Source organism: Rhinatrema bivittatum, chromosome 9 (assembly GCF_901001135.1).
Source record: "Rhinatrema bivittatum chromosome 9, aRhiBiv1.1, whole genome shotgun sequence".
In the NCBI taxonomy this organism is placed as follows: domain Eukaryota; kingdom Metazoa; phylum Chordata; class Amphibia; order Gymnophiona; family Rhinatrematidae; genus Rhinatrema; species Rhinatrema bivittatum.
Genome location: NC_042623.1, coordinates 174,009,212 through 174,024,158, shown reverse-complemented (window position 1 = coordinate 174,024,158; position 14,947 = coordinate 174,009,212). Strand labels below are relative to the sequence as shown.

Sequence of the window (14,947 nt, the reverse complement as noted above, 5' to 3'; positions counted from 1 at the left end):
ACAAATAATGTGGAGGTCAATATTTAGCCACAGAGTGGCTAGTTTTAGCTGGATATAGCTATTTGCTGAATATCCCTAGCTATCTTAAGGTTAGCCGAATAAATTAATCCAGCCAAATTTAGGAAAGCCCTTCGATGCGACCAGAGTTAGCCCATAACTTATACGGCTAACTTTTCAGTTATCCAGCTAAATGACTTTTGAATACCGACCTCAATGTTTACATAGATTTGATCACTAATTTCCAATTCTTCCAGTTTTCAGTATTTCAAATTAGGTCACCATTTGGAACGGGAGAGAGAGGGCATGTCCTGCTGATTTAGCACAGGTGCTAAAGTCTGCAACCACAGCGCTGGCGTATTTACTATGACAATTTGGATTTGCAAATGCAAACCACGCTGATATTAAACTGAATATTATATTCCAAAGCAAATGTATTACCTGAGTTGGGGAATCGGCACCAAGAGAAGGTAACATTGCCAAAAATAATTACAACACCAGAAGGTTCACAGGCCCCCACTAAGGAAACCTGTGGGAGGGATGGGTCTGCCTCAGAGCCAGTGAGTGTGCATGCCGGCTCAGTGGCCCAGCATTCGATTTCTGTCAGGTTGCTGCTGCTGCTGCTTCCGCTATGGCCAGAGAGAGAGAGAGAGAGAGCGATGATGCCTGGGTCAGTTGTCCTTCCTGCCTCTCTCCACTGTTCCAGCATTGCAGATTTTTTTTTATTGGAACTCAGAATGTTGGGGGGGGGGGGGGGGGTTCACTACTTTTCCCCTTCCAAACCCCATCTATGACCTTGGTTTATTATATTTTTTGTGACAGGCGCAATCGTTGAACCGTGGTGATGCCGAGGAGATTCAAGGTTAGTTACATTTTTGTAGCTTTTGTTGACGTATGCTCTGTATGCTTGGTATTACTATTTGCTGCATTACTGGGTATTGCATAGCAGTTTTCATTAATATAATTTCTTTATGTCTAAAAATGAAATTTCCACTCTTCACTGCTATTTCACACTAGATTCTGGATACCTTCCACATGCACACATGTATCCATATCTTCTGTAATATGCTGTACATGTCCATGGCACTATGGACTCCCAGGATGATAGGGAGATCCAATGACACACACAATAGATCTAGGGCTTCTATCTTTAGGTGTTTATTTTCCAGCTAATTAGGGGTCCTTTGAGGTTACGAAAAATCAGAATGTGTTTTCATGGCGCAGGTACAGTTGCTGGGAACCTTTTCCATGTCTGAAGCAAATGCTTACATTTCCATAACACAAATGCACTGCCAAAACAAAACAATACTCACGGCCCTAGCTCCGCCACTCTCTCTCTCCCCACTAACCTGTCAGCTCTCTCATCACTCCTTTACCCTTGCTCACTCTGTCCTCACCAGCTCTGATGCTCACCCTGGGAACAGCTGTGTGTGGTGCTGGTGGGAGCAGGAAGAGAGAAGGACCCCTCAGATGCTAAAGATTTGCCCAGCTGAGGAGCCATCAGCATGGAAAATGCACAAAAACAGAGTGGAGGATCCAAGGCAGGTAAGGGGAGAGGTGAGATAGTAGTAGGGGCACTGCTGTTTTTGCTGGTGTTTATCTAATAAACACCTATTTTTATTTTTGCATCGGGGTGTTTTATCAGTGTTTATCTTGCTCTGACTACAGGTATGTGTTTATCATGCTGTCTTTAATTATTATTTAAATATAGATCAGCACCTGGAAAAAATTCTCATCTCCTAGGATGTGTGCTTATTTCCCAAGTTTTATTTAATGTTATTTTTTGTTCTACATCAACTGTAATTTTAGTTGTCAAGAAAAAATACAAATTTGTACTGTACATTCATAGGCTAATGTTACATCAGGATTGCCTTAGGTTCTGAATAACAAATCAGTACATGTTTTAACCATCAGCAGCTATCACCAAACAGAATGTTTCAAAATCTAGAACTCGTGTATTGCAATTTAAACATTTATTTTATCTACAGATCTGTAAAATCACAGTGCGTTTATATTAATTCCACCTTTCCGACAAGTGCTGGATCTTAGTGACTGGGAGCTCTTTTTGGAACTACTCAGCAACCAATGCTATCCTTTTATATACTTTGTAGTCTCAACGCTGCAAATTCCTCAGCAAAATAAATGGATGGCTTGAGCCCACAACATTTTTACCTGTTCTAAAAGGAGACTATTGCTCCTGTGCAGAAATTTTTCTCTACATCTCTGAATGTCAAGGCATAGGTGCTTAGGACTTTGGAATCCATTCAGCTTTTGTACTCTCCTATTTTATTTTTGATGCATTATTGTCTGGACTGACTGGCTTTAGAGCCGTCACTGGAGAAAGCAGGACCCAGAGAACCCCCTTCCCTTTTGGGTTTGTATGAGCGTAGACTCACAAACTGACACAAAGGAAACGTGGAGGCTCCCCCAGCTTGGAGCCCTAGGGCGGTTGGCTCTGTTTGCCCAGCTCTACCGGTAGTTCTGACAAATATGAATAGAGCTACGTAGTGCAATCCATGCACCAACATTCGTAAGCCTCCCACAGGACGCGGCGACCCCTGTTCTTAATGCATTAGAACCATGTACAAAAAAATGACCTCTGGCAACATTAGCCTCAAGATATTAGCAGAAGGAAGTATGGCAGGGGAAGAGGTGAATGTGTAGCTAAATAAACATAGACAAAAACAAAAAAAAATGAAGGAAGCTACAAGAATTGTTTCAGTGATAAAGTCAAACAGAAAGTGATCATTTTTGCCATATATACATTTTGTGCTTTTTCTGTTATTGCTATTACATCATCTACCAGGCTGGTTTTAGTTTGGGAGAATGAGAGAGAAATATTTCTAGCACGCACAGTACCTTGGGGAAAAGGGAATAAAAAGTATGCCGTCTACACTGAAGATTTTGGAGCTGGTTAAATCCAAACTGGTTGAACTATTTATTTCCATCTCTATGTAGGAGGTTTGAACTGGGCCCTTGATTTTTTTTTCCTTTGCTTATGGTAAGCAAAAGACGGAAGTTCCTATAGCTGAGAGATGGAAATGCCTTTTGCGAAACAGATCAAGAGCTTTACAGATAGGTCGTTGCCTCTCTGCTTTCCCGCTCCTTGGCTTGTGCGACAGCCACATTGATACACTGGAGCCACTCCTCGGTGTTCTTCTCGTCTTTTGCCTTGAAGATGTAGGTCTTGCTCTCGGTGAAGATTTCAAAGGCTCGTGGCAGGCTTCGATCTCTTCGTTTCTTGGTCACGACCTTTACACTCTGCACCTTGCTCAGTTCAATGGGGCAATCGTCAGGGTCATCCTTCTGAAAGAGGCAACAGCGATCATTTCAAAAAACCATAATAAACAGGTTTCAGGATTTGGGACAGTAGCTGCTTAATTCTTTCAGTAGGGTCACAGAATTAAAAGATAGGTGCTAGGACTTTACCACGTTGGGTTGGAGTACTTTGAGGAAGGCAGTATTTAAGTGCATCATATCATAGCATGACAACGCTGCGGAGAGTCCGGTTATTTGGCACTTGTGCGCTACACTGCTCGGCTAACGCTGCACAACAAGCTGCTGCTAAGTGCGAGTGTTTTTGCATTATACGCATTCCCTGAAAACTGCTGGGGTCCATTTTGCAGAGATAGGAATTCTTAAATATGCACATCTTTATTGAATGCTAAGTGCAGCATGCTTTTACCCTTTCAGAGCTGTTTTCAAAAGGATTTCTATGCCAAAATATGCTGAAAATTGAAATTAAGGAGCTCTGCCCCTCCCCCCTCTATCTAGTCATCCTGTTTAAAAATAAAAGAAAGCAAGAAATGGCACTGGGCGGCCCTGAGAACGCACCATTTTATGTCACAGTTTGGCGCTGGTCTCAGGGCCGATGGGTGCCACTGAAATTCAGAGGACCTAGAGGCAGGAGGTGAGTGGGCATCTCTCCTACCCTTCTGGGTTGGTGGGCCCCATGGATGAGGTAAGTGGGGGCCGGGATGGTTCCCGGCCCAGATATTTTCTTTGGGGAGGGTGAGAGGGGCACACGGGGAGACCCAATTTCATATTGTTGGGGGCGGAGGAAAATCAGAGGCCACAAACTGTCATCCCCAGGGAAGCCGGGGAATCGCTGGGGAAGTCTCCAGGTTGCCATGGGTTTATTTCATAATGAAAAGGAACAAAACCAATGAAATTTCGTTGGTTTTTCTTCCATTTCATTTTGAGAGCATTATGAAACAAACAGGAACCCATGTTTCAAATGAATGAACATCCCGACTGGCAATATTCAAAGCTTGCTGGTTAGGTTTATAAGTTATCTGGCTAAAGTTTGCTGATAACTTTAATCCTTGTTATTCGGTGGGACATTTTATCCTGCTGAATATCCCAGATAACGTATCTGGATAACTTCAGCTGGATAAGCTACACATTTTGCCTTGTTCTGAAAATTGATCTCTAGTAGCAGTGCACTGTAATATCTCCCATATTACTTTTGGCTTCCTGGAGAGCTGAGCTCCCAGATTACATGGGAAAAAGATAGCATTAAGCTGATTAACTATTCAGATGAGTACTGTAAGTTAATCTACTTCATTAACCATGGAGGAAAGCTAGAAAGTATATGCATCTTTCTTTCTTTTCCAGCTTTTATATGGCACCTGTACATACGAGCGAAGTCAAGACATTTCCAAATATGACTGAACAGATATATCATAATCATACACAATAAAGATACTTTTGGTCATATGCATAAAATACAATGTATAATTTCAGATATCTAATGTCCTGTTTTCAAATGTATTTCACTCATTCCATGTTAATGGTAAAACAGTTAGAAATGGCCGGTTCCTTAGAGGTAGAGTTCATATGTCATCTGTGTTGATTGGTTTGATTCAGGACAGTACTGTGAGATTTTTAGTTAAAAAATGTTTAGACTAAAAGAAAAACAAGATATTCTTCCAGGATCATTGGCCAAACTTGTGATAGAGAGAGATTTGTTCCTTCACGGCAAATTTAAAGCAGAAAGAGCTGTTGAACATTGTTATCTGTCAACTTCAGATTTCTGCCAGAACTAAGCCCCCCTCCCAAAACAAATGTATACATTATTTTCCTTTACAATAGAAACGTTTTCAAAGCATTGGTAAAACAATTCCAGGAGACTTTTAACAACCCAAGGTAGTAACATCCACCCCCCCCCCCGCCCCCGGTGAACTGGAGACGTTCCCGTTGACCTTGCTTTGCTGGGGAGAGAGGGATCTTGCTTTTCAGCTCTGCAGGTTTACTAAATCCTTCTGGACTGTGATGTGTGCACAGAAAGTATTACAGGAACCGTGACAGTCACTCAGAACTACAGTCCATTTAATTTCGCAGTTGGTTGCATGGCAGATACTGGACGAGATGTAGAACTCCAGCAGGGAGATTTTTGGGTAAGGTGCAAGAAGTGAAGGGTACTGAAGGAGAAGATGGCTGAGGGATGACATGTGACTTAAGCTAAATGCAGGCATTTTCGAAGAGAAGCCGAGCAGCAAAATTTAGCAGGTGAATTTTAACTGGTTAACTTTATCTGAATGCTCAGCCGCAGCTAACCAGTTAAAGATGCAGCTGAATATCCACTTAATTCTAACCGTACAAAACTCGTGCTGTTGGATTTAAGGCAGCCAGGCCTGAATTTAGAAATAGGCAATGTAAGTAACATTCTCTGGTGCCAAATGCTTTATAGGCGCTGGAGCATTGCCACCGCTGCCATCCCTAAATCTGAGCATGCAGCCGATGACACCCTCTCTCTTCTCTAGCAGCTCCTAAAAGTTATGAAAAAGCAGTGCGGGGCCTCCAGCAGCCCTCACGTGGTGATGGATGCTGCGGTGCCCTGCCTTTACTCCTGTGTGGGCTGCCTGTTACCATGGAAACTCGTGCAAGGGGATGAGGAAATCGCAGGACCCATTGGTGCGAGAGGGCTACTGAAGGACCCGCGCTGCTTTTTATTTATTTTATTTATTTTTATTTAAAATGCTTTTAAAATATACCGACATTCATAGGACATATCATGCCGGTTCACAATCAACATTGGAAAGGCGGAAGAGGAAATTACAAATAACAGGGAGGGGGGAGGTGGAGCAGGGAAGGAAAAAGGAGAGGATGGGGGCCAGGTGACAGCAAGCGCAGAAGTTGCGGGAAGGAGAAAGGTAGTGAAGTGCTAGGAGAGAGAGAGAAAATTGATAGGAACTGTGTTAAAAACTGAATATAAAAATTAACAAATTTACAAAATCAGCAAAATTTACAAAATCATCTTCAAGACTTGGAGGTGAGGAGCAAGGAAGAAGGGGATTTGGGCAGAAGGGGATAGCCCCCCCTTGCCCATCCCTCACAGAGGGAGAATATCGTCCTCCTCCCCCCACCCCCACCCCCGCACTACTTGTGGGCGCATATCGCCTTAATCCAGTCCTGAAGGTGGCCAGTTTGTGTAGCGAGACTTAGGCGGCCAAATTTAAGCAAGAGAGACCCAATGCTGAAAGCGCATTTAGCACCTGGATAGCCAAATAAGTAAGACTTACCTAGCAGTCTGCTGAAAATCCGGCTATCTTTTAATCGGCCAATTTGTGAGCAGGCAGTGGCAGGTTCTGGGCGGTGCTACTTATCAGGTTAATGCCACTGAATATTCCTTGTAATTTAGCTGGGTAAGTCATATCTGGCTAAGATACTTACCTGGCCAGCGCTGAATATCAGGCCCAAAGTGAGTTTGTACTGACAGATTACAGGTGCAAGGAGGGTGGGGGTAGGTGAGACTTAGCTAGATACATTTTTTGAATATTGACCCTATTGCATCTTTAGGAATCAGGAAGCTAAATCAGCCCCTTTAAAAACTGACTGGGTTTATTGTCACTAGGCACCTAAATCCTAAATTTAGGATTTTAAAAAGTGAGTGGCCAAGGGGGGGGGAGGGCACAGTTAGGGGAAAGAAGACGAATTAGGCACTTAGCACTGATTTTCAACACTAGGCACCTAACTTAGGCCTGGATTTTCTAAAATCTCAGGCCTTAGTGAATCGCGTGGTACCAGGGGGCGGGCCTGCGAAAGCTGGCAGTGATTGCACCATCGTGGTGCTATCGCTGCCGGCTTTCACAAACCAATAGCGCCACCGTGAAAGGTGGTGCTATTGGGCGCGTTACTGGCGGCGATCAGGGGCCTTAATTTTTCGCCGTCAGCGATGTCTGTGCTGCCCCGACTCCTCCCCTTCCGGTTTCGACTCCGCCCCGATCTAGCTATTGCATGCGAAAAGTCCCTTTTCGCTTGCGAAAGCTATAGAAAATGACCCTCTTAGGGCTCTATTTATCAACCTGTGATGTGCATTAACATGCATTAATGTGTTATTTGCAGCGGTCATGAGGGCTATTCACTAAGAACATATGTTGCAGGATGATAAATAAGCCATTTAGGGACCTAAAACTAGGAAAATGAATTGCAGCCCTAAATGTAATTAGTTTAAAAATGCTAAATTTGGGAAAACTTTCAGCTAAAAGCTTAGGTGTCTAAGGGCCTGATTTATCAAGGTATTTTCCCATAGACTCAGAATGGGAGAAAAGCCCTAGGGAATCAGGCAGTTAGTTTGGTTGATAATCTCTTAAATAAAGCACTAAGCATTGTTTGAATATTGACCCCCCATGTGCACTGCGGCACCGAGCCAAACGTTTCCAGCTCAGCAAACAAAAAGCTGCAATTCCCAGAGCTGGAGCTAAATGGGATATCGCAGTCTTCTGTAAAAATGCCACCCCGAGGCTGATACTGTTAATCAGACTGTGTACCTGCTCTTACCTAATGTACTGACCACATTCAGAGCTCATTAGAAAGCCAGAAACCACTGTCAGAATGAAGAAAGATACCTCTTCAGGTCTGAGGGAAGTATTCGTTTATCCCCCCCCTTAAGAAATCTAGCGCAAGGGCTACTGTTAAGAACGAACACCCATATCCAATCTTTCAGGGAGAGGACTAAAAACAGGCCAGTGAAAGACACATATTTTGTGGCTAACATTTTGCTTTTTGTCGTGCACGGGGCTGACTCTGAGCGTCAGTAAACCAGACAGCAGGAACACAAGGAAGGAGCTGGTCTTACTGTCCTTCCTGACTGCCACTTTGCCCCTCCTTGTAAGGAAAGAAGTAGCACTAGTTAGAGAAGGAGCAGGCTTTAAAAAAGTAAGTTATATATATATATATATATATATATATATATTTTTTTTTTTATAAGACCGCTATGATTCTTTCTTTCTCCTGCTGGTGGTCTGTTTAGGTCCACTTGAGGCGGGAAGGCAGAATCAATCCTAATGCACTAGGGCAGTGGTCCCCAACCCTGTCCTGGGAGCCCACCAGCCAGTCGGGTTTTCAGGATATCCACAATGAATATGTATACATGCACTGCCTCCATAACATGGAAATTCATTGTGGATATCCTGAAAGCCCGACTGGCTGGTGGGCCCCCAGGACAGGGTTGGGGACCACTGCACTAGGGGATGGTTTCCAATAAAGAAATCACCCCCAAAACAGAGTGGGATAAGGTTGGTTAACTTAAATGGAAACAGCTCACTTGTTCTCAGCAGTCAGTATGTTCATGGTCAGGTCTAAACCATCTCAGAATTTGCCTGCAACAGCTTAATGTCCTCACTTCCACATAGGAAGGCATGAACTCCACCAGTCAAGAGCCAAGCTCATGTATAACTCATGGGCTGGGGTGGGGGGAACTAGCCAAAGCTTTCAGGCTCCTGCAGAAGAAGGGAAAGGGAAAGAAGGTGAATGATAACAATGACAAATATCCGCACCCCCCAGAACACTCACAGATTTTCCTTTGCGAAAGAGGAGCTGATTGCCGGCCAGAGTGAAGTACCGTGTCTTCCAGCGCCTGATAAACTTCCATCTGACCTGCTTTTCTTTGAGTTTTCCTTCAATGAGGGGCTGACCTTCTTGATTTACAACTGTGGAGGAAAAACAATATAGCTGCTCAGGTATGCCTAGATCTGTCTCTAGGAAACAAAGAAAAAAAACAACCATCTTTTAAACTCTTTCACGAGCCAGAAATTGCCAGGAAGCAGTTTGCAAAGTTGCTTATGTACATGCAGCTTGGAATATTTTGCTCATTCTTATGGTGTAGAGTTAGAGGGCCGTCTATCTCTAAGGAGCATAATTACACAGGGGCAGTAACTTTAAAACGAGTGCGCGGGTGCCCCTATACGCACATATGCAGACATTTTAAATTGTGCGCACAATTGCGTGCATACGATTTAAAATACACCCATCGCATGTATGTGGGCTCCTAGCAGTTACCTGAGCAAACGCAGTTTGCAGTATCATCCTTAGGATTCGACGCAGGAGGTCGTTCCGGACCCCCGCTGGACTTTTGGCAAGTCTTGTGGGGGTCAGGAGGCCCCCCCAAGCTGGCCAAAGGTTTCTGGGAGTCCAGCGGGGTTCAGGAAGCGATTTCTTATCATCCTTAGGATTCGACGCAGGAGGTCGTTCCGGACCCCCGCTGGACTTTTGGCAAGTCTTGTGGGGGTCAGGAGGCCCCCCCAAGCTGGCCAAAAGTTTCTGGGAGTCCAGCGGGGTTCAGGAAGCGATTTCTTGCCGCGAATCGTTTTCCGTACGGAAAATGGCGCCGGCAGGAGATCGACTGCAGGAGGTCATTCAGCGGCGGTCCGGAACCCCCGCTGAACGACCTCCTGCAGTCGATCTCCTGCCGGCGCCATTTTCCGTACGGAAAACGATTCGCGGCAAGAAATCGCTTCCTGAACCCCGCTGGACTCCCAGAAACTTTTGGCCAGTTTGGGGGGGTCTCCTGACCCCCACAAGACTTGCCAAAAGTCCAGCGGGGGTCCGGAACGACCTCCTGCGTCGAATCGTTTTTGTCTATGGCCGCCGCCATTTTGCGGCGGCCATTTTGCAAAATGGCGCCGGCTGAAGACAAAAGGATTCAATTGTGTACATAATTTTGTGTACACAGGGGGCCGTTCCAGACCGCCGCCGTTCTGGACCACCGCTGGATCCCCAGGTAATTTAAAGCATTTGGGGGGGGTTCAGGAGGGTGGGGGATTTAATTTAAAGGGTCGGGGGTGGGTTTTAGGGGGTTGGCTCACGATTTTAATGATTTTTCACGATATTTTTAAAACCCAAACGGCAACAATACGATTCCCTCCCCCTCCCAGCCGAAATCAATCGTTAAGACGATCGAGGACACGATTCACATCTCTAGTATATGGGCCTTTTAACGTGAGCAACTCTTTTAGACTGTATCCTTAACTGTGTTTGGCAGGGTGTCTTGTTAGGGCAGAATCCGCTTTTGTTTTCTCTAATCTTTGAGCAGATACCTTCCAGTCCATTAGTGCTAACTGCTAAAAGGTGCCTGTATAAGACTTGTTTACCAATGGCTTTCTCAAGCTTTCTTTGGCCACTTTATTGTTTGACAATGGTTTTACAGAGCAAGCAATAACACAGTAAGTATTCTTACCTGTTAAAGTCAACACTGTAATCCAGTACAAATAACAATCTGTGCACAGAAGAGTTAAACTGTCAGCACCTCTATAACTTGGTAATTAAGCTGAAAGGAATCTTTTCTGAAGTTGCTGTGCAAAGTCTGCACTGCAAAGCAACAATGGATGTTTTACTACTGCGTACACACATTGAATATCTCCAATTAGACTATTGCAATTCTCTGTACCTTGGCGTTCTGGCAACCAAACACTGCCGCTCGGATATTGACAGGTACTCGTCTCCGAGACCATATCACTCTGACTCTCTTTAACCTTCATTGGTTACCTTTCTCTTACCTTTCCAATATAAAATATTAACGCTGATTCATAATCTAGTGCACAGTGATAAATTTCCATGGTTAAATGCATCTTTTCGCTTGCACAAGCCTATGAGACAACTACAGTCCTCCACAAAAAATCTACTTGATGTTCCATCAGCTAAAGTAGCCCGTCTGGACATTACTCATCAACAGCGCTTTTTCTGTGGCAGACCCTACTCTATGGAATTCTATTCTAGATAATTTACGTAAGATTAGATTAAAAAAAAATAAAAAATTAATAAAGGCAATAAAACGTTTCCTTTTTGAAAAGGCATTTCAGGACTTAAATGGCACTCCATTTGAGTAAAAACCAATGAGCACCATTCAGTATTCAGATAGATGTATAACTGATCTCCAGTGCAGCTTTTCTTCCAGTGCAATGATTTGGGTCTAATTTGTACTTTTTTGTTTGCTTTTATGACTATGAATGTTTTTATTGTTTGCCACTTCGAGCAATTATATAGAAGGCGGGTAAACATTTTTAAAAATAAATAAAAATAAAATCCATGGAACAGTAAGGTTCAGCCTAGAAAAATGTTCAAACGTCTAACAAGCCAACAGTTACCAGCAACTTGCTCTTCTCTAGTTTTTTGGGGTTTTTTTTTTAACCTCATAGGGCCGGCTGCAGCCTGAACACTAAGGAGGGCATCCACTCATTAGGGAAGGACTCAGTTCAGTGAGAGTCCTCACTCCTTCTCATCCTCCAGCTTGATCTTTGGACCAGTCCTCTCTCCCTCTCTTCCTGCCCGTCCCCAAAGTCAATCTTTAGTTCTTGTTATGTTTTTATTGTGTATGTGTTGTCATTAATATCAATTTTATGTATGTTTTACTGTAAATCGCTTAGACCTATTTTGTGTTAAGAGATCAATAAATTTTAATAAATACAAAAAAAAAATCCTTGGTTCTTTCTACCCTCTTACCTTACTTCCTTCCCTCCAATTCGACTCCTGGATCCACCTTCCCTCTCTTCAGTGTTTGATCCCTGGTCCTCTCACCTTCTTGTCTTCTTTTTCACTCATCTCACAGGCCCAGATTTAAGCATAGGTAATATATGCATTTGCCGCCAGTGCTATACTTTCATAAGCGCCAATGCGCCGCTGCCAAGCCACCATCTATGTTAGGATTCGTGAGTTAGTGGGCCCTTGGCCCGAGGTGAGAGATGGTACCATCCATGGGGAGGAGCCCCACTGGGCCTCACTGTCGGGAGGTGAGGTCTGCAGCAATAGGAGACACAGCCCAGAGAGTAGAGAGAGAGAGCAGGAGACTGGGATGTGGATACAATTGCCAGAATAGGTCCTCCTAGTGGTGAAGTGCTGAGCAGGCCCCGAGGAGCGGGGAATGCAGGCAGGGTATGGGGGAGTGCTGAGAGAGCGACCCCAGGGTGCAGAGCCATGGAGAGAGTCAGCACGGGAAAATGACGTGGACTTACCTGAGGAGCGGGGAAGCCTAGGGGTCTCTGGCAGTGAAAGAGAACACTACCCCGAGGAGTGGGGGAGCGCGGTACCATCTTAGAGATAAGGCAGGACGCTGCCCCGAGGAGCAGGGAAGTGCAGCACAGTCAGAAGGCACACGATGCGCTGCCCCGAGGAGCGGAGGGTGCGGCTCAGTCACAGGTGAATGGCAATGGCTCGCAGAGCGGGGTACACCTACGTTGAGTCTCCACGAAGTAGAGTAGTAAGGCAATGGTCCACAGGATGGAGTACACCAATATTGAGTCTCTATGAGTAGAGTAGTTCCAGAAACAACCCCGAGGAGCGGAGGAGCTAGTAGGCAGCATCAGAGGCGCAGGGTCCGCTGAGGAGTGGATAGCCAGAAATAGGAGCAGGGCCCCCGAGGAGCGGGTACCCAAGAGAGTCTCACACCAGGAGAAGCAGGAAACAGGAACCAGCGTCTGTAGAGAGACCAGCAGGATTCAGCAAGGAAGGAACTCGTTGCCAAGTTGATTAGAGCCAGGAGTCCAGGGCTAGTGATGTCATCAAGGGGAGGCCCCCTGAGGTTCCCGCCCTGGCGTCCTTAAAGGAGGGCCATGGAGCACGCGCGCCTAGGAAGGGCCAGGAGAGACATGGCAGTTGGCGGCATCCTCGCCGCCCTGGGGAGTCCTGGAATGGAGCCATGAGGGTTGGAAGCGGCTAGTCACAGCCGCGAGTTTTCCCAGAGAGCAGCGAAACCTGAAGTGAGTAATAGCGATCGCAGGCGTCTGTGACTGACGGTCATAACAATCGAACTGCTTCCATGCTGTCACCTTTCAAATGTCCTGCAGGAAAACTCAGTGACCCCAGGCCCTGTGATGGCCCCACCCATTGCATGGTTTTCCTTGTGTAACTCGCTAATTCAAATGGCACTCTAGCGCCTCTTGTGGGGTTGTTGATGTGTTATTGTTTTACTTGAGCATATTCTGACCTTGTTCCCTGAAGCTCCAGGGAGGACTATGCCAAAATCTGTAACTGGACTCCTCTTTCTGCAGCATGGAGCAAATCATCTTTTAGCAAGTTGCATTAGTTCACTGTTTAGTAAGATCTCAGATTATATTTATTTATTTATTTAACATTTTTTATATACCGAGGTTCTAGAGACAAAATCACTAAGCACTTCTGTTTACATATAACTATTGAAATGACTAACTTGAGTCTTACAGAGAACAGGAAAGACAGAACTTGGATATTATACATTTAAACTCATAATGACAAAGAACCTATAAATAACAGGAACAGTAAAGGATTGGTAGTAAAACATGTAACAGGCAATTGCATGAGAAAAGAGCAATATGAGCTATTATTTGTGGTTGTTTGGGAATGAAAAACATGAAAATATGCATCAGTGGGTAGGAAGGATTAAGATCGAATTAGGCGTAGGCTAGGGAGAAGATTCAAGTCTTGAGTCTTTTTTTGAAAGTAATTGGACATTGTTCAAGTCTAAGTTCTGAAGGGAGAGAGTTCCAATGATTCGGGCCGACTGTAGAGAAGGCTCTTTTATTTGAAAATGATTTAATTGGAGGTGTTTTTAGAGAGCCTTTTTGGGCAGCTCTCAACAGGCGGGAGGAAGAATATAGTTGTAAAGGAATCCTGAGGTCAAGAGGGGAGGATTTATATATAGATTTGTGAATGATAGAACAAGTTTTAGAGAGAATATATGAGCAGTATGCCTAATGCTGCATGATAAAATTGCAGACAGGATTAAGAGCTTTTGGTACATCAGCAGTTCTGGATTTAATTGTATTGTGAACTACCACCTCCTACCTTTAATCTTTGTCTTGTTAAATGTGTGCAAGAAAATAAATGAGAAGGATGGACTCAATCGGAGTGAATTCCATAGTTTTTATTTTGGGGGTCATACAAGAGCATGGAGAGCAGAGGGACCGGTGGGGAAGGTACATCTGAGGCCTACCCCTTTGAGAGATCCTGCCAGTTTCTTCAAGAGACAGCCATGGTGCAGGTTATATTTGGTAACAGGAAGCACTTGTGGGAGGAGCAGGTAGGGCCTCACAGGCCCTGTGCTGAGTTCTCCTGCAGGACCTTTGCAGCAGTGGGGCAACTCCAAGGTGATAAGGGCTGTAGAAAGAGGAACAATCTGGATAGGGACCTGACTCGGAGGCAGGGATACCATCTCCCACACCCTCCAATAATTTCTGGAGGGAACTGCCCCTCTTGCCTATGGGTATGCTAACTTTAAATCCAGCCCGGTGACCCCAGAGGCAGCAGGTTCATCAGGGGTACCTAACGCACAACCGGAGGATGTGCACGGATGCAGAGACTTGGAAAGAGCCACAGGCCGCGCCCACATCCTCTCCCAGCTGGTGCATGTTCCCAGTCGTGCAGGAAGTGGGCCTTGCCAGAGCCACAGCAGGAGAAGGTGGTGCACCACCTCAGAGGCAGTGCCCTTGCCTGCCCTTTGTGCCTCTGCTGCTTCTTCCATAAGGGAGGCAGATTTCTGGGACACTGATTCTCACAGCAGAAGCAGCAAGGACAGCGAATGCAGCGCGTGTGCTGTTCATAAAAGATCCGAGCAAAGTTTTACCAACCTAATCTCAAAATAGGCAGTGTTCTGATACCTTAAAACCATTTATTTTGTATTATTATTTTTTACATAATATTAATGATCTTATTTAGGGTGTGTCCTGCCAAGAAAGGCCATAAGCAACAGAAAAGGCTG

The 14,947-nt window shown here is 44.9% G+C and overlaps 1 protein-coding gene across 3 annotated transcripts in view; it reads right to left on the bottom strand.

The window, feature by feature from the left end:
- Window positions 1-1,742: 1,742 nt before the first annotated feature.
- VEPH1 (ventricular zone expressed PH domain containing 1) overlaps window positions 1,743-14,947 on the bottom strand; it is a 371,196-nt gene continuing 357,991 nt past the window's right edge. For all 3 annotated transcript variants that reach the window (XM_029615395.1, XM_029615396.1, XM_029615397.1), the window contains 2 exons: window positions 8,794-8,930; window positions 1,743-3,303 (listed from right to left, as the gene is read on the bottom strand). In XM_029615395.1, coding sequence (XP_029471255.1) covers window positions 3,067-3,303; window positions 8,794-8,930 — 374 coding nt within the window. In that variant the 3' untranslated portion in view covers window positions 1,743-3,066. The remainder of the gene's footprint in view (window positions 3,304-8,793; window positions 8,931-14,947) is intronic.